The 20,494-nt window shown below is 41.4% G+C and overlaps 1 protein-coding gene across 1 annotated transcript; it reads right to left on the bottom strand.

Moving 5' to 3' along the window:
- Window positions 1–9: 9 nt before the first annotated feature.
- LOC149119050 (rho GTPase-activating protein 20-like) lies at window positions 10–20,485 on the bottom strand. Its single transcript, XM_089325339.1, has 6 exons — window positions 20,421–20,485; window positions 13,948–14,025; window positions 11,740–11,806; window positions 6,344–6,523; window positions 2,414–2,550; window positions 10–1,187 (listed from the first exon to the last, which is right to left on the bottom strand). The coding sequence occupies exons 2-6, from the start codon at window positions 13,972–13,974 to the stop codon at window positions 960–962; spliced, it is 639 nt and encodes a 212-aa protein (XP_089181465.1). The 5' UTR covers window positions 13,975–14,025; window positions 20,421–20,485; the 3' UTR covers window positions 10–959.
- Window positions 20,486–20,494: the final 9 nt, after the last annotated feature.

Genomic DNA, 20,494 nt, shown 5'->3' with positions numbered 1-20,494 from the left:
ATGCACATACACGCACACTGTTCATGAATGAGGAAGAGAGACAGAGAGAGATCCTACATAAATGAATGGCTGCAATATCCAGTTCAGACCCTGGTTGAAGCCAAGAGCATCATCCTTGCCTCTCACATGGGAGGCAAGAACCTCAGTACCTTGGCCATCTTCCACTGCCTTCCCAGATGCATTAACAGGATGCTGGATCAGCAGCACAGCAGCCAGGACTTGAATTGGGGCTCTGATATACGACGCCAGCATTCCAACCCCCAGCATACCCTGCTATGCCAAACACAGGCCCAACATTTTAAAACTTCTAACCTAGCTTTGCCTGCTGCAACACTTTCAAAGTCAGATTCACAAGCTGAGCTTTGTGCTGGGGCTCGTTACTATGTAACTATAACTAGGAGTATTGGCTTAAGTACAATGGAAATGAACATAAGATGCCAACAGTAGTCAAAATGAAGGCAGCTCCAAATAGCAGAGTCCTGACACCACGTGTGAAGCAAAGGCATAAGAGACAGGGGAAAGAATGGCAATGAAAAGAATGGAATTTTCTTGGCATTTGTATGTATTTTTAATTCATTTTAAGAGCAATGTTTGCTTATTGTGGAAAACACCTAGAATGGTTTTCAAAATTTCAAATAAAGTTTCTTTGGGAAACTCTGATGTCATTAGGAAGACACTGTCAAATCTGGCAAATGCAGGAGATTTGTACTGGCCAAAATTCTATATGAATAACCAGGGTTTATTTGGAAGATGCTTGGGCAATTATAACTATGCTAGCATAATTCTACATGGAGCATTCAGATGAGGACAGCAAGCATGGAGTCTGAAGACTGGGAAAGCTATCTAACAAGCAGAGTCTGTCCAATGAAGGGAGTAGCTGCCTACAACCTGGAGTTTCTGATGTGTTTTTCAGTTTCTCAGACGCTTAACTGATTAGGCCTACTGCTCTTCTTGAGATGTCACGAGGAATGAAACCCATCACACAGCTTCCATATTGTGCATAGATGATGCCAGAATCCCCCTACCTTTAACAGTGTTGCTAACACAAGTGGCGATTCATTGCCCCAGTCGCCTCTATCTCCTGTGTTAAATCTTTCCTTTAGGGCTATAAATGACTTTATGTCACCAACTTTTTGAAAAATATTCTCTGTCTTTGGCCCTTTCTGCTTGATAATACGAATCACTTCCTGTGGAAAAGAAAAAGGAAAACTAATTAAAGGACATTTCATATCCACAAGCCCAGAACAAAAGCTAGCCCCCTGTAGAGAAGAGTATGGGAACTGACACAGCAGCAGCTGAAGTGAGGGAAGAAAATTTTGTTCAGTGTCTCTAAATATATGTTCAACCCATCCATCTGATCTGTGTCCACCCACTAAATTGTTTTGAATGCTGGCTTTAACCTAGTTTCCTTTTCAAGGAATGAAACTTGTACACCAAACTTCTCTGCTTCAAGCTTTTAGTGAATCACTCTCTCCTGTTTTACCATGCTGTTCTCATTATTTCCTAGTACTGATGGCCTTTCCCAACTAGGAAAATCTCGTTGCCACACTTGTTGCCAAACTTTTTGACTTTCATGTCCTTCTGCCTCATCTTCATGCCAAGAGGGGAACAGGAGTGTCACAGTCAGGTATCTCCAGGAATCTGTCATCTATTAGGTCCCTTACTTTTCATGAGACCTTGGGCATAGGACATCACCTTACTCATGCTTTCCTTTTATCCATGAATGATGTCACAGTGATGAGGATCCTAGCAACTCCTTCAACTTGTGAATGCTGCAAGGGCTGGGGCACCATCTAGCATGGAACTAACTTGATACATTCCTCCCCACCTCGCAAAAAATGCCCTACATCTAGCATAGTGTATGTAGATGTGCTGGACAATCAATGTGCCAACTCTTAAATGCCCTCCTGGGAAATAACATAGGCCACGTTCTGTGGCTTTCCTCTGACACATTCTCTTATGATAGAAGGATACATAAATGGCAGGTGATCCATCTAATCATCTGAAATACAAACCACGCCCACAGTGAGGGACGTTGAGTTCTAAGTTTGAGTCATCTAGACAAAAAGGAAATGAAGGAACACTTCAAGGAAGAGGCTAAAAGGGGAACATGGGGGGATGTCGACTCCAAGAGATTCAGAAACATTCCTTTTGCTGTGTGTGAGCAGGTGACTGGGTAACATCGCTGAAACCAGCAGAATAAACGGAACGGTTCTTTCTCCTGTTGCCTTTGAAGTAAGACCACGATAACTGAGCTGACTGTTCTTCTTTGAGGTCACATTAAGAAGGCATGTCAGCCAAAGCCAGGGACTGACAAATGATGGCCTCATTTGAAACACTTTTGGATGATGACACCAAGCCCTCAGAACGCTCACTCCTGAGGAGGGCTTCAGAAGATCAAAATGATACCTACCCAGAGTGTGAGGGTCAGGTCCTCAACACCAGACACTCTCAGGAGTGTTGGCACCGAAATAGCAGGAGGGGAGTCCTGGGGCAGGTCATTATGGCTTCTGGTAATGCCCCAGCATGACAGACAGTTTGTGGGAAAGCCTGAGGAGAAAGTGAGACCATTAGCTGTAGAGGATCATTGACAGATTCTGTTTCCACCCTTTCCATTTGACAGGTGACTGTTTCCAGCCTTAGAAAAGACAGAAACTGATCCATTTGTGGTGTACAAGAGCTTACGATCTGAAATTGGCTAGTACCATCCATGTGACGTTCATGAACTTTTCTTCCCAATTTCCTATAAGCTGGCAGTTAGAATCAGGTGTTTAGCCTAATTGTTAAGATGCCCTAGGCTCATATCAGAGCATCTGGACCTGATGTCCATCTTTGGCTCCCAATTCCAGCTTCTTGCAAATGCAGGCCCTCTGAGGCAGTATGCATGGCTAACAAATTTGGGTTCCTACCTCTCACAAGCACAACATGGAATAAGTTCCCAAATTCCAGCTCTAGTCCTGCCTGTCACAAAGGAGACATGATGTAAATACCAGATTCCAGTTCTGTCCCTGGCCCATGGCCACGGCTGACATTTAGGGAGTGAATCAGAGGATAGGAAACTCAACTCAACTCTTCTCTTCTTTTCTCTCTCTCTCTCTCCTTCTCTTGTGCATGTGTGTGATGGTCTCTCAAATCAAACAATCAATTCATCAACCAGAAATGAAATATAAAGACTTGAGGAAGCTGCTCAGGTTCAATTCTGGCAGTGCTACCTACAGTTTTTGCTTTTTATTTTTTTGCATAATGAGACACCTCACATTGAGTTATACACATCCTCTTAAGTTTACCCAGTGGAGTCAGGTGTCAGAACTCATTTGAAAAGCAAAAAAATACAGTTGACATTCAAACTAAGTGGAGTCTCATAATCTACTTCATGCTAAGTCACCTTTCCCTATGAGATTTCCTGTTTGGTAGTCTGAATGCCCAACCACCAGCAACTCACTCCCATCAAAGAGATCTGCACTTCATGACACAAGCTCCCTGATATCACTCAACCAGCCTCTACCTCCCTCACTCTTCAGGGTTACAAAGCTTAACCTGTTCCCCAGGTGATTTGATTTCACCTTCTTCACTTGGTTCCCAAATGAGTGGCAGGATCCCGTGGGGCCTTGTTCCTTGTGCCACCCTGCCAAGCTATACAGCCTATATTTTAGCTACCCATCAAGCTCTGCCAACTGAACGCTGAAGAGGAATTTTCCACAGAAAAGAGGATCACCAAGGAAAACATGAGTTTGGAGTATCTACTGCTCAGCTGTGCACGTTTTCTTAAGAAGGCACCTAAACTTTTCTTCTTAAATGACCGATCTATGCTGAATATCATAAAAGGCACCAGAGGAGTCAAGGTGCAGTGTGATAGACAGATGGGTGAAGTTGCCAAAAACAATCTGTTTTTTTTTTTTTTTTTTTTTTTTTTTAAGATTAATTTTGACAGAATTACAGAGAGAGGTAGAGACAGAGAAAGGACTTCCATCCACTGGTTCACTCCCCAGATGGCCACAACGGCTAGAGCTATGCTGACCCGAAGCCAGGAGCCAGGAGCTTTTTCTGGGTCTCCCACATGGGTGCAGGGGCCCAAGGACTTGGGTCATCTTCTTCTGCTTTCCCAGGCCATAGCACAGAGCTGGATCGGAAGAGGAGCAGCCGGGACAAGAACTGGTGCCCATATGGGACAGCTGCGCTTCAGGCCAGGGCTTTAACCCGCTGTGCCACAGCACCGGCCCCCTCCCCAAATATCATTCATCAGCCATCTTCTTGGCATTTCTGGGCCCCTGAATGCATCACCATCAGACAAACAAGGGAGGGCAATCCTCATGGTGCTATATCACTGAGGAAGCCAGGATAGGCTCCAAGATGTGCCACTTCATCAGCCAGTCCAGTTACTCAATTCTTTGGACTTTCCTTTGACTCAACTTGTTTAAGAATGATGCTATCTACACCTCATTGCACTAATATAATGTATTACTCAGCATGGCACACAACTCATCACAACCGTGAAGAGAATTACTTTCTTCTGTAATCATTTACAATCAAATGGTGTAAGGGATCCCACACATCAGTTTCCTCACCCTAAAGTAAACTTTATCTCCATTCTCTTTCTGGTTAGTTAGTACTCTCCAGATAGCATGCAGTCACAAAGTAATCCAACACCAAGCATTCAAAATTCCACCTTTTAAAAGGAGACAAGAAAAAAGCAAATGCCATCTCAAATGCAGGAGGCTGCTCATACATACTACCATATCCAACTCTTTCTTTAAAACAGGCAAGAATACATGGTTTAACTCGTGCGCAACCTGGTACACCTAGGACTCACCTGATTTCATTATTTAAAAATCTATTGGGACATAATCCACTACTTAGTTGTCACACAGCTAAGCAATGAAGCATCATGCTCCATACCTTGATATGAATCTATACATCCAGAACATATGGGAACAGAGAGAGATGAGTGCCATTACAATCTTTCTCAAACAAAAATACTTTCGGTGCTTAGCTGAGGCTTTCATAAGGTACATTATTTACTGAGAGCGCATGCTGCTTCTGTGACCAATGGAAACAGCAGCCATTTTCCATGAGACACGTTGCATAATTCAACAAGCTCACTTCAAAAACACTGAGCCTTTCTGACACTCCTGGCGATACTTCTGGTGGTGGCATTCTCTTGCCCAAATGGGGGTTGTGGATGTTTACAAAGTTCAGATTCACAATCTTGCATAGGAGCAACATTTATAGAATATTGCTATATGCTCAAAATTACAACCAAAAACACATTTATAAGCTATATAAATCACAGAATATCCTCACAAGAAAAGTACGAACACCATTCACAGTGGAAATCATTATATTCTTGCCACAATATTTCCCACCTTACTAAAAACTGTTCTTCAGAGAAAGGTCTCTCAAAAGAATATTGACAAGTAGGGAGAGACTGGAAAGCAAAAAGCTGAAACATCCCTGATCGTAACTGTTCAGTCCATGTCTGGTCTAGATATGCATCTGAAGCCTGGAGGAAGTCAGCATGCCGTGGGCATAATGAAGAGATCAATTCAGGAAGCAACCCCCTAGCCACTTCAGCCCAAGCCAGAAGAGATCCAAATTCAATGCCACAGTTTCTCACCATCCTGGAGATCTTCCATATAAGGTAAGTCTAAGGCATGCAGTACATTGATTACTTCCTGCTCTCACTCCAGGTTCAGGGTTACCCTCTGGAATGCTTAGTCTTCATTTCCAGGCCTTCACACATGATGCTCTTCATTGTAAAGATTTATTTGTAATACAGAATAACACACAGAGAAAGACATCTTTCATCACTGTTTTTTTCTCAAATGGCCACAACAACCAGGGACAGGGCTGGAGATTAGAACTCCACCTGGGTCTCCCACATGCGAGACAAAGGACCCAGGTATTTGGGTCATTTTCTGCTTCCTTCCCAGGCACATTCTGATAAAGCCAGCGAGCTTCATCCGAACTGGGAGAGCCAGGACTCAAGCCAATGCTCTGATGTGGATTGCAGGATGCAGCTTAACCCACTGTACCATGATGCCAGGCCACAAGAAACTTCTCTCTACAGACACATAAGTTTGTGCATGCATTATTTTATGGAGCAAATGCTCAGGGTATCCAGAGGAGACAAAAGTTCTAATGTAGAAGAACCACCACAATCCTCCTGGAAGTGAGATGGGTTCTGACTTTGAACAGTTTCTCTAAGCCTGGTTCTTGGTGAGTACTGGGTCCCTGTACTTATGCACACCTCCTCCCTCATGGAGAACAGCTCTCTGTCATGAATTTTTTTCTCAGGAATGCATGGATGAGCAGAGAGCAGAACCCTGCTGGAAATTAGACTTACCGCACCGGCGCTGCCTTTTAGCCGTGTGCCTGGGCTTCAACACGAACTGGATCCCTCCATCAGACAAGATCTCCAGAACGGGATCCTCCATGCTCAGGGCGGAGGTGGACTTCCCCGGTTCCTGATTATGAAAGGCAGCTCGATGGTAGCTTGCTTGGATAGCATATGGACACTCATGCCCTAGGCAGAGAGAAATCTCAATACACATCAGGCTGATGGTGACAGGTATGATCAAACATGCCTTGTTGTCAGTGTGGGTACAGCACCGGGGACAGCTCAAGTTCTCCTGGGGCTTCTGCAAGGAAGAGAGCTGTGTCTTGGGAGTGAGCATCAGGTGTGCTCTCTCTGGGGAGGCACTGCATAAAGCAGGCACCCAGGCAGAGGACCTTTCCAACGCAAACAGAAGTAGTAGCCCATTGCCTAGCTTAGAAGACCAAGATCCCTCAGTGCACTGCACACTGATGACTTGTTATTTCCGTTGTAAAGTAGAAGGCCTGCTAAAATCTGCCTTGACTCCAACTAGATTTTTAACGTCCTCATATGAGTAAACATGAGTAAACATCAGTGGTCTGCATTTTTTAAATGATTGGGCCATATATGTCATGAGTTGCTGTAACCTAGAATCTCTCTCCCACGATGTTAGATCATGAAAAGAGACTTCATTTCTCTGTCAGTTTTATAGCCTGTGATTCTCAAGAGCTCTGGGGCCATGGTCTGCTGTTACACTTCCCTCCTACTTTGGCCCTCTCGGGAGCCCCTCACAGCTCACTAGCTGAGGGAGTGCTGCAGAGTGTTAGAGACCCAGAGCCATCCTACCAACTGATGTTCACGGAGTACATGTAATGTCATTGCTTTCCTCTCTCATTTTTAAATTGCTGGCAACCCAAGAAATTCTCAAGATCCTCTGCTCCTGGTGGGTATTAGCAATTGGGATGTCCATGAAGACACCTCTGTCCCACATTGGACCACCTGGTTTGGTCCTTGATCATGGATCCTGACTGAAGCTCTCTGCAAATGCAGATCAGACCCTAAGATGCAGAGCTGTTGTCTTGAACACTGATGTTCCTGCCACTCACGTGCAAGACTGGACTGATGACCTGCCTTCTGGCTCCTGGCCCTTGCCCTAGGACACCTCCAATCTTCGTGGACCTTTAAGGATAGAACTAGCAATTTAACATTCTGTGTCTATTTTTGCCTCTCAAAAACTAAACTTCGAACATGTTTTCACGATTCTGTGCTGTCAAAGGGATTTTCTTTTCAACAACAAAGTGAAAGCTCCCTTTATTCAATTTCTGACATATTAGTTAAATTTTTCATTTCATGGGACATTAATACCCTGTTCAGAGCAAGAATTATAGCAACTTGTCTCTTTCATGGTAAAAGAAGCTTCTACAACTGCAATATTAACAAAACCAAACCATCGGCATAACCAGGACAGAAAAAGATGATCAGGAACTGAGAGCATATTAAACACACATCCATAATGACCGCTAGGAGTCACCAACGACAGATACACTCTTAGGATTTCTTGGAGCCAGTCACAGTGCATGCCATTGTTCGGGTCCAAATCATCCTCCAGAAAAAACATTTTACATAAACAAATGCCATCTACTCAATAAATTCATTTACAGTATTTGATTTGCACACTAACTCTACTGCTATCTTTATTTTAATTTTTTTTTATTTTTTGACAGACGGAGTGGACAGTGAGAGAGAGAGAGAGACAGAGAGGAAGGTCTTCCTTTTTGCCATTGGTTCACCCTCCAATGGCCGCCGTGGCCAGCGCGCTGCGGCTGGCGCACCGCACTGATCCGATGGCAGGAGCCAGGTACTTATCCTGGTCTCCCATGGGGTGCGGGGCCCAAGAACTTGGGCCATCCTCCACTGCACTCCCTGGCCACAGCAGAGAGCTGGCCTGGAAGAGGGGCAACCGGGACAGAATCCGGCGCCCTGACCGGGACTAGAACCCGCTGTGCCGGCACCGCAAGGCGGAGGATTAGCCTAGTGAGCCATGGCGCCGGCCTCTATTGCTATCTTGTTACAAAGATGTCAAAATTAAGGAGAAACATCATAAAATCGGTGGTTGGCTTTTGTCCTCAGATGTATTTAGCAATTCCTGAATTTTGAGACTGACAAAGTACATTCAGAAAGAACAGAAACTTTATTTTCAAATTTTGTAAGTGACTTGAAAACATTATAAATTACACATTAGTTCCTTTACATGACTGTTGAAAGAAGAATAGGAAGATTGCCCAGGTAAGTAATACTGTTTGATTTTCATAGAAATCACCAGCATTATATTACAAAGTCTATGACAAATAGTATGCCTCCCTTCCTTTCCAGGGCTTGTTTCTATGAGAGACACTGAAACACATGATGATTCATGAATGGTTTCTTCTTTATATAGGTTAATTCAACAACTATTTTAGGAGAAGTATAATGTTTTTATCAACAACCTCAAGATCAAGTGCTAGAAAATTCAACAAAAAGAATGGCTGAACTGTACATGTTTGTTCATCAAAAAACCTTTTAGGAGTTTGAATGTGATTATCTTAATTTTTAATCATGCTCAAATAACTTCTTGACATAATTTCACAATAAATATATATGTGTTTGCAGATGACATGCATGCATGTATACACACACACACACACACACACACACATTCATAAACACAGGGGAACCAGAAACTCCACTAAAAGACTACTGGAACTCATAAGAGAGCTTGGTAAAGTTGCAGGATATAAAATCAATGCAAAAAAGTAATAGACTTTGTGTACCCAGACAATGCCAAGCCTGACAAAGAACTGGTAAGATCAGTCCCATTCACAATAGCTACAAAAATGTCAACACCTTGAAATAAACTGAACCAAGAAGGTGAAAGATCTCTACAATGAAAATTATTGAGCATTAAAGAAATAGAAAACAGACAAAAATGGAAAAATCTTCCATGTTCATGGATCAGAAGACTTATCATCATAATGTCCATATGAAAGAAAGAAATTTACAGATTCAATGTGATCCAATGAAAATACCAAAGGCATTCTCCTCAGATCTAGAGACTATGATGCTAAAATTCATACAGAAAAACAAGAGAGCCCAACAAGCTCAAACAATACTAAACAACAAAAGCAAAACTGGGAGCATTACAATACTAGATTTAAAAGCATACTACAGGGGCCAGCACTGTGGTGCAGTGGGTTAACACCCTGGCCTAAAGTGCCGGAATCCCATATGGATGCCGGTTCAAGACCCCGCTGCTGCACTTCCAATCCAGCTCTCTGCTATGGCCTGGAGAAGCAGCAGAAGATGGCCCAAGTCCTTGGGCTCCTGCACCCACGTAGGAGACCTGGAAGAAGCTACTGGCTCCTGGCTTTGGATCAGCACAGCGCCGGCCGTTGTGGCCAACTGGGGAGTGAACCATCGGATGGAAGATCTCTCTCTTTCTCTGCCCCTCCTCTCTCTGTGAAACTCTGACTTTCAAATAAGTAAATAAATAAATAAATCTTTTTTTAAAAAAGCATACTACTATAATCAAAACAGCTTGGATCTGACACTAAAATAAATACATAGATCAATGAAACAGAATAGAATCTTCATAAACCAATCCAACATGTACAACCAACTAATCTTTGGACAAATGAGCTAAAATCAATACCTACAGAATGGTCAGTATCTTCAACAAATGGTGCTGGAAAGTTGTATATACATGTGCAGAAGTATGAGGTAAGAACCCTACCTATATACCTATATACCCTATACAAAAGTCCACTCAAAATGGATCAAGAATTTCAATCTATGACATGATACCATCAAACTGCTAGAGAACATTGGAGAACCTCTGCAAGACACTGGCATAGGCAAACACCTCTTGAAAAAGACCCTGGAAGCAAGGAGATCAAAGCAAAAATACACAAATGGGATTACATCAAAGTAAGAAGCTTCTACAAAGGAAACACTCAACAAAGTGAAGAAGCAACCGACAGAATGGAATAAAACACTGGCAAACTATACAACAGATAAAGGATTAAGATCCAGAATCTATAAAGAGCTCAAGAAACTCAACAACAACAAAACAAGCAACCCAGCTACAAAATGCTCAAAGGACTTGAACAGGCATTTTTCAAAAGAGGACATTCACGTGGCCAAGAGACACAAGAAAAATCCTCAGGATCACTAGCTACCAGAGACATGCAAACAAAACCACCATGAGGTTTCACCTTACCTTAATTAAATTGGCTTTCATGCAGAAATCAACAAACAATAAATGTTGGTGAGGACGTAGGAAAAAGGTACCCTAATACACATCTGTGGAAATGTAGATTAATACAGCCATTATGGAACACAGTATGAAGATTCCTCAAAAACAGGAAAATAGACCTATCATGTGACCCAGCCATCCCACACCTGGGAATTTACCAAGGGAAAGGAAATCAGTGCACGAAAGAGTTATCTGTACCCCCATGTTTATTGTCGCTCAATTGCACAATAGCTAGGATATAAAATCAACCCAACTGTCCATCAACCAATGACTGGATAAAGAAAATGTGCTATATACATACTATTCAACCACAAAAAAGAACAACATTCTGTCTTTTGCAAGAAAATGGATGCATCGGAAAACCATTATATTTAGTTAAATAAGCCAGTCCCAAAAAGACAAATATCATATGCTTTCCTTGATCTGTGGTACCAAATAGAGTACAAAAATTTAATGTATATGAGTAAAATTCACATTTTGAGATGTGATTATTGTTTAAAGCCCTTGTCTGTAAATAATAACCTGTTCCTCTACTATTTAGAAGAGTGTTGTTGTTCTTTCTTACTACTGGTAAATTTTTTACTTAGTGGAGGGTTAAGCATATGATTTTAAAGTAAACTGAAAGTATGTTATTATAAAACTTAAAAGAAAGAATAAGAAAGGAAGGAGGAGGGAGAGTGGTATACTTGGACATAGACCTGACAGATTTTGCAAGACTTAAAAATAGAGATTACCTATGAGACTAGAAATGGAAAGGGGAATACAAACCAGTATATGGGCATCAATCAAATGTTTGGAGAGATGAACTTCGACCCCATTTTCATTTCATTACAAAAAAAGAAAAAAAAAAAGGACTATTCCAAGACAGTTGTGCTATCCACATGGAAAAGCAGAGAATAAAACTTCAGTTTCTTTTCCAACTACAACTTAAATTGCTGTATGAAGATATGTTGTCAGGCACCCAGGGTAGAGTATACACTTGGCAATTCCTTTTATAAATGAGTACTGACTACATGAGGTTGTTTTCTCCCTTGTAAAGATATTTAAGCTTAAGAACAAACAATGCATAGTCTGGAAATTAATAGTTACCATTTTGAAGCAATACATTTCATTTTTTATTTTGCTGGACACTTACCGATGAGCGGGTAAGAGGTCTTTCTCTGGTTTGAATAGACCCACAATTGGTAGTCCATTTCTGAGCCCTTAGAGACAAAAAGAACTAAGTATCACAAGTCTTTGTCAGGGCATACTTCAAGGATGTATTTCTTTTGTTTTTTAGAAAACTTTAATAAATATAAATTTTGAAAGCATTTTCCCCCCATAACCACCCTCCCACTCGCAAACCATCCCATCTCCTACTCCCTCTCCCAACCAACTCTTCAGTAAGATTCATTTTTAATTCTCTTTATATACAGAAGATCAACTTAGTATATACTAAGTAAAGATTTCAACACTTTGTACCCACACAGACATACAAAGCATAAAGTACTGTTTGAAGATAAGTCTTACCATTCATTCACATAGTACAACACATTAAAAACACAGATCCTACATGGGCAGCAAGTGCACAGTGACTCCTATTATTGATTTAACAGTTGACACTCTTATTTATGACGTCAGTAATCACCCGAGGCTCTTGTCATGAGCTGCCAAGGCTATGGAAACCTCTTGGGTTCACAAACTCCGGCCTTATTAGACAAGGCCAGAGTCAAAGTGAAAGTTCTCTCCTCCCTTCAGAGAAAGGTGCCTCCTTCTTTGATGGCCTGTTCTTTCCACTGGGATCTCACTCACAGAGATCTTCCATTTAGGTCATTTTTTTGCCACAGTGTCTTGGCTTTCCATGCCTGAGAAACTCTCATGGGCTTTTTAGCCAGATCAAGGATGTATTTCTTTAGCATTTCTACATTTCCAAACAAGAAAATAATTGGGACCAGTGCCAATGCTATTCGAGTTAACAGGACTGACCGAAATAACTTCGGTCCCTTTCTGAGCCTCCAAGACTACACCCCAGATTCATGCCATATGACTTTTGACAAGGATCACAATGCTATTATCCCAAGTGACCTAAGGAATAAAGAATCATATTTATGCCACTTCACTAGTAAAGGTAAGTCTAATCCTGATCATTCCACTCTCAGCTATCTCCAGTCTCTTTGAAGAATGCTGTGTTTTACTGGATTTAGCTGGCTTTCTATCATCTACACAAGAGACCTGGATTAAGTTCTCAGCTCCAGGCATCAGCTCTACTGCTGCTGTAGGCACTTGTCGAGTGAAACCATAGACATAAACTCTTCTGTCTGTCTATGTCTCTCAAATAAAACAAGTTTTTAAAAAAGACATGTATGTGGTGTGCACACACATTCCCCGAAGAGCAAGCTTTCATTCAACTCTTATCTTGCTCTTTAATAATTTATTAGAGGCACCAGATATATCATTCCCTGAATCAGCATCTAAGGCATACAGCTTTTATGCAGGTGTTCTTCATGTCCAAATTTACAAGGAGTGAGATTTTAGCATGGTGGTTTGAAGATGCCTGAGACTCACGCCACAATAGCTGGGTTCCAATCCAAGTTCTAGGTCCTGATTCCAGCTCCCTGCTAATGTGCATTCTGGGAAGCAGCTATGAATTCTCAAGTAACTGGGTTCCTGCCACCCACGTGGGGTACCTGAATCGTACTCCTGCATCCAGACCTTAGCTTCAGACCACCCTTAGGTGCTGTGGGCATCCAGAGATTGAACCAACAGAGGCGAGCACCCTCTCTATGTATTTCTGTGTCTTCCTCTCTCTGTGTCTGTCTTCATCCCTCTTGCTATCTCTGTCCTCTCCGACCCTCAAAAATTAAAAAAAAAATTCAACTAGACATGTCTATTAGGTTTGTGTACACTGAGATGATAGGTGTGGGATTGGAGAAACCAGAATATACAGAAATAGCAATCCAACAGACAAGGTTATTAGGAAGCATGTAAGATATTTTTGTGTGTATATATATATACATTTATATATATACACACAAAAAAAATAAAATACATGACAATAGCAATCTGAAATTATACTCCAATTTCATTAAATTATGGCTTTCAGTTCACATGAAATTTAAAATCGGAACAGAAGAGCAATACCCATACAAAGACAAATACATCTCCAACGTTTTCCATTCCCACATGTGCACATGGTTCTGGGGACAAAATATATTGCTGCCTACAATTGGTCTCTTTGCCCGGAACTGTATTTTACAAATATACACTGTAAGCATGTGTGCATGTATCTGGATCAAAGGGAAAATATATTCATCTCAAAAACCAAAGTTGTTATTTAACTCAAAGTATCTTTCAGATTACTTACACTTAATCCTAGCACTGGTAGTGCCATATGGATAACGTCACTCACTGTGTCTAAATTGGTAACTGTTATAATTCCAGACTGTAAAAGGGAAAAGAAGAAAAAACTGCTGATACAGGAGAATGTTAAAGTATATGGTTACATAATTATGAAACTCTTGGTTTCAGGGTAAAGTCTGAGTAATGACAAAGCAAAATACATATGAAGCACCAAACCTTAATGATAACTGATTTTTATTACTTTACGTAACACAAAGCCAGAAGAAAGAATTTCAATTAATTAACATGTTTCTAATAGAGGAGTTATGATACTAAAAATATAACTGCTTAGGCCCAAACAGAAAGAACCTCAATTCAGAAAGAGCCTAACACCCAAAGACTATTTCCATCATGCAGGGAATAGTTCAACAAGGAGTCAGTCTCTCTCCTTCTCTTGATGAGTTGTGTTTTTATGTTTAGATTGATTTCTTTGCATACCATATATTCAGTCCTCGTCAAATGAGAGTAAGAACTGGCTCTCACAGGCATTCTTGCTCCATAAACCACTATGTAGGGAATACCTTCTCCTAGTCAGATCACCCTTTTTAGATTTTCATTGTCAAAATGTATTGAGACCATGAACCCAGAATTCAAGGCTGAAAATTCTAGACATCTGAGTTCTTTTTTGAGATACCCATAGAATTTTAAAACTGTACATGAACACTTTCACAGAATTTTTTAAGGAAAAAAACTCTTTTGAAGGATTACTCATCTTTTTCCAATTTATCTGGTTTGTAACATAATGGATTTTCATGGTATATGGAAATCATTAAATTCAAAATAAGCAGTACAAGGGTATGGGCCTTCTTTTCTGGTCCTGTTCTCTCTATGAACACATAGATGGAGCTGCTTATAAGCATGTAACTTAAGCTATTCAATAATTAGAAAATATGGAAATGAGTTTCATTTCTTTTCCATATGAGATGTTACTCCATATATAACGGCCAGGGAAATGTGACCAGATCTCTAAGAGTTTCATATGAAAATTATGCAACAAAAGCAGCTATGTGCTCCAAGACATTAAAACAAATGTGCTGAAAATGAAAAAAAAAAATTAAAAAAAGTAGAGGCTGTCCCAGCACAAAAACAGAAGATATTTCAAAATGGGAACTTTAGCTGTGAAAAATATCTGAAAGAACAATGCAGTGGGTGGACTAAAAAGCACAAGTGAGATGGCAAATTGAAGACAATGAATTTGAAAATACATCAATTGGAAACAGTCAGTCTGAAAAAGGAAGAAAGGTATGATTGAAAAAATTAGAGCTTACTGCCCTAGTCCAGGAGAAGATAGTTTTTAAAAAGTGGAAAGAGTGTAGTCTCAGGGAAGAGTTGGGGAGAAAATGCCAGAGGAAACTCTACCAAAATTAGAGGGACATGGTGGACCTCCTGTGGATGGCACGGATGCCCACAACTTGGGACTCCAATAGCCGAGAGCCTGCCCAGCAACCGAGAGCCTACGCACTGGCATTGGAAAGTGAGGTGAGACCAGACAGTACTAGCAGTAGTCCAAGGCACTGGTGATTAAGCTGCAAAGAGAGCCTAGAGAAAACTTGGCTTGCAGCCCCAACGAGGAAAGTGTACTTTCCAAACTAGAAGAGAAAAAAAGTATGGACACAATTTCTCTTTCCCCAATCACTTTACAATGCCATTCTGTAACAAGCCAATAGAGCAGGTGCCATTTTGGACATATGTAACAGCTGTGCCAGCTCGTGTCCATGCCCAGCAACTAGTTGAGTGGAGACCCCTGACTAGTGGGAAGAACTAACAGGGGGATAGGAGCCTGTGACTTTGTGAGGCTTCTCTACTGGGACTGTGAAAAAAACTGAGGGTGTGAGGCAGGATCCACGGTGAGGCTGGGACTTTGGGCACTCACACTGGGAGACTCCACATGCTCAGGGCTTCCTGGTTACCTGGTGAGAGACATCGCTGGAGAATCTAAACTTACACTGAGGACTGCACAGATCCTTTGTGTGCTCCCTGCGACAGAGTGGATGAATATTATAGCCACTGGGGCTAGCGCTAAGGCACTGGTCTCCATTAAGGAGAGGAGCTCAGCTGAGCAGAAAAAATTTCCCTTCTGATAAAAAACAGAGAGAGAGATTTACTGTGCCAAACCTGGGTGTATCACCTCAGACATGCCCTTAACCCTGGAGAACTGAACAGAGCTCCCTGATCACACCCACTACAAGCTAGATATTCACTTAAAGTAGACATTCCACTTATCTACAGAGCCACAGTACACAGATAAAATCCACTAGACCAAAAAAAAAAAAAAAAAGAAGAAGAAGAAGAAGAAAAGGAAGAAACCAACAAGTATCTCCACACATGCCAAACAACAAACCCACCAATTCAAGAAACAAGAATAAGGAACACGACATGACACCCTGAAAAGAGTAAAACCCTTCAACAGTAGATTGTGAATACATTGAGGCAGAAGAAATGTAGGAAATGGAAGTTTAAAAATTGATCGTAAGATTACACAGAAGTTATCGGACATAAATGCACAAACTACTGAAATCTGTACAGGACATGAAATAAAATTTCCTCCATGAAATTGAGACCTTAAAGAGAAATCAAAATGAAATGAAGAATATAATAAAATGAATTAAAAATGCAGTGGGGAGCCTTAACAACATAATCAGTGAAGAAGAAAGAATATGGGCCGGCACCACGGCTCAATAGGATAATCCTCCACCTAGCGGCGCCAGCACACCAGGTTCTAGTCCTGGTCGGGGCACCGGATTCTGTCCCGGTTGCCCCTCTTCCAGGCCAGCTCTCTGCTGTGGCCTGGGAGTGCAGTAGAGGATGGCCCAAGTTCTTGGGCCCTGCACCCCAAGGGAGACCAGGAGAAGCACCTGGCTCCAGCCTTCGGATCGGCGCGGTGCGCTGGCTGCAGCGTGCCGGCCGCAACGGCCATTGGAGGGTGAACCAATGGCAAAGGAAGACCTTTCTCTCTGTCTGTCTCACTGCCCACTCTGCCTGTAGAAAAAAAAAAAAAAAAAAAGAAGAAAGAATATAAGACTTAGGAGACAAAGCACAGGAAAGAATACAGTCAAACCAAACACAAGAAGAGGAAATTAGAAACCTAAAAAACACTGTTGGAAATCTACAAGATACTATAAAGTGACCCAACATACAGGTTCTAGAAGTTCCTGAAGGCATGGAAAGAGAGAAAAGATTAGAAGGCCTTTTGAATGAAATAGTAACGGAAAACTTTCCTAATTTGGAGAAAGAAAGGGACATCCAAGTAAGGAAGCACATGAAACTCCTAATAGACATAACCAGAAAATATCCTCATCATGCCACATTGTAATCAAACTCACCACAGTAAAACAGAAGGAGAAGATTCTAAAATGTGCATGTGAGAAATGTCATGGTACTTTTAGAGGATCTCCAGTTAGACTCACAGCAGACATCTCATCAGAAACCCTACAAGCTAGGAGAGAATGGCCAGATATACTCCAAGGCTTAAAAGAAAAAAAATGTCATCCAACAATATCATACCTGCAAAGATCTCATTTATGAACGAAGGTGAAATAAAGACCTTCCATAACAAACAGAAATTCAAAGAATTTATCACCACCCGTCCAGCCCCACAAAAGATGCTTAAGGATTTGTTGCACACAGAAACATGGTCATCACTACAAAAGAAGGTAAAGGAAGAAAATCCCTCAGTAAAAGTTCAAAGGAAATTCAACGTAAAAAACAGGAATATTTTTGGGAAAATGGCAGGGAAAAGTAGTTACTTATTAATAGTCATCTTCAATCTAAATGCCTTCAAATCCCCCGTTAAAAGACACAGACTGGCTGAATGGATTAACAAACAAAACCCATCTATTTGCTGCCTACAGGAAGGAAAAAATGTTTGCAGTCACTGTGAAATTTCCCCAAATTTGACAAAAATAAAAAGTTACAAATTAGCGGCTGGTGCTGTGGCATAGCGGGTAAGGTCGCTGCCTGTATGCCGGCATCCCATATGGGTGCCAGTTCAAGTCCTGGCTGCTCCACTTCCCATCCAGCTCTCTGCTGTGGCCTGGGAAAGCAGTAGAAGATGGCCCAAAGTCCTTGGGCCCCTGTACCCACGTGGGAGACCCGGAGGAAGCTCCTGGCTCCTGGCTTCGGATTGCAGTGCCTCCAGGCGTTGCGGCCATCTGGGGAGTGAACCAGTGGATGGAAGACCTCTCTCTCTCTCCGCGCCTCTCCTTCTCCCTCTGTGTAATTTGACTTTCAAGTAAATAAATAAATCTTTTTTAAAAAGTTACAAATTAAAGGAACTCAGAAAATATCAAACAAAATAGATTCAAAGAAAGCCATGTTTTGGCACATTGTGGTCATATTACTGTAAGTCAGAGAAGGAGCACAGATCCTGAAAGCAGGGACACAAAAATAGGCAAATAAGACAGTCACCATGGATCACTCAAGCTATCAGAAAGCATCGTGACCAGAACACAGTGGAATATCTGCAAGGCGTAGAGAGAGAAATATTAGCTAGGATATTCTTTCCAGGTTCAGCAAAAGTGCCTTTCAAGAGTGAAGCTGAGGGGCTGGCGCTGTGGTGCAGTGGGTGAATGCCCTGGCCTGAAGTACTGGCATCCCATATGGGCGCTGGTTCAAGACTTGGCTGCTCCAAGTCCAGTCCAGCTCTCCTCTGTGGCCTGGGAAAGCAGTGGGATGGCCCAAGTCCCTAGGCCCCTGCACCTGTGTGGGAGACCTGGAAAAAGTTCCTGGCTCCTGGCTTCGGATCCGTGCAGCTCTGGCCATTGCAGCCAATTGGGGGGTGAACCATCGGATGTAAGACCTCTCTCTCTCTCTCTCTCTCTGCATTTCCTCTCTCTGTGTAAGTCTGATTTTCAAATAAATAAAATAAATAAATCTTTTTTTTTTTAAAGTGAAGCTGAAATCTACACATTTTTGGATGAAAGCAAATTAGAAAATTGGTTGGCACCAGAACTTTACTACAGGAAATGGCAAGTTTCCGTAAGATAAAATCAAGAGAAAATTAGAGAAAACTCAGATTTTCAAGTGTGAATGAATAGCATTAGGTATGATTATTTTATGAAAACCATACATAAATGAAATTGATTTTGAAAAATTCCAGGATGAGCAACCATTTGCCATAACTAAAACCAAAGCAGCTTGAGACAAGGGTGCTCCTCCCTACAGGAGAACTCCACTTCAACTTCTTCAAGCAATTCCTCTGGTTATGGAAAACAGCTCATAAAAGATGCCTGGCTCTGATTAGCTGCTGGGAAATGGCTGTGCTGGACTAGGCTTTTTCCACTGCGAATACCATGTTTTGTGATCTGAAGCTGCTGTAAAGAAAAAAGTCAAATAGCGTATCAGTGTTATCATGGTCACCGTTATGAAGATCTGCGCTAGTGTGTCATGATTTTAGAAATCAAATGTGATCCAACTGAAGATATTCTTCCCTACAACATACAAAAATGAGGAAGACACACACCGATCTCTCCAAAGGTTCACCCCTCCAAGTTTAATTCAATCCTGACAGACTTTGGTGTGGGACGTAACCAGCTCAATGCAACACCTAACTCAGAGAGTGGATTCTGTTCCACAAAGGGAGCATTACTAGAGCAAACAATCAATTGGAACATGAAATGAACAACAGGTGGCAATAGTATTTATACCAATGTTCCATTTCCAGGTGAGGACTGTATGGTGTTTATCTAAACTATATCTTGATCTTGGGAATACACAGGTATTCGAAGATAAAGGCATGCAGCATATGTAACTGCCTTCAGAAAGAAGCATATCCAGACACACATCAAGAGACAGACAGAGAAAATAAATTATGGAACAAAAATAGGACAAGATGTCATCAAATCAGCACATTTGGATGTGATAGTCCTATCACTCTTTCACACATTTCAGGGTTTTAAAATTCCTTCCAAATAAATAAAAATATTTTAACATGAAATAAATATTGAAAAACTGGGAACAAACAAAAACACTGTTTGAAAGTAGTGACAAATGAACAGAAATATTTAATTCCCAGAATACTGGCTTGGGAAAAACACTTTATGAAAATGTGAAACTCTGTGGATATTTAACACGAAATAGTCTTTCTAAGCATAAGCACTGAGTTATCGTGGATTCCCAATGCTTCATATAACCTAACATTTACTTTTTTATGTACACAAAAAAATTGCATGTGTAGGTGAAGATATATTTCTCCATGTTCCCTTCGGAATACTCTCACTCTCCCATCTCTCTCTGTCACTCCAATCTCACTCTCTCCTCCCTCTTCTTCTCATCCCCTCCTCTCTCCTCTCCTCTGTTCCATTATATTGTTCCTCTTCCCATACTTCTTGATCTCTATCTGTTTCTCTACCTAAAACCTCTATCCCCATTGTCTCTACCTCTCTTTCAGTCAAAGTCAGGAAATTGGAATTTAAAATGTTGAGTCCAAAACACACTTACATAAGGAACGTTGCTAACGGTATCTGACTCTATCTGTAGAACTGTCGTCTGCTTTTGATCTTTCTCTTTCGACT

Source organism: Oryctolagus cuniculus, unplaced genomic scaffold, assembly GCF_051225735.1.
Source record: "Oryctolagus cuniculus isolate XC-2025 breed Fujian yellow rabbit unplaced genomic scaffold, ASM5122573v1 ptg000100l, whole genome shotgun sequence".
Taxonomy (NCBI): domain Eukaryota; kingdom Metazoa; phylum Chordata; class Mammalia; order Lagomorpha; family Leporidae; genus Oryctolagus; species Oryctolagus cuniculus.
Note: the sequence above shows the minus strand (reverse complement) of the source record. Positions and strands in the feature narration are given on the sequence as shown.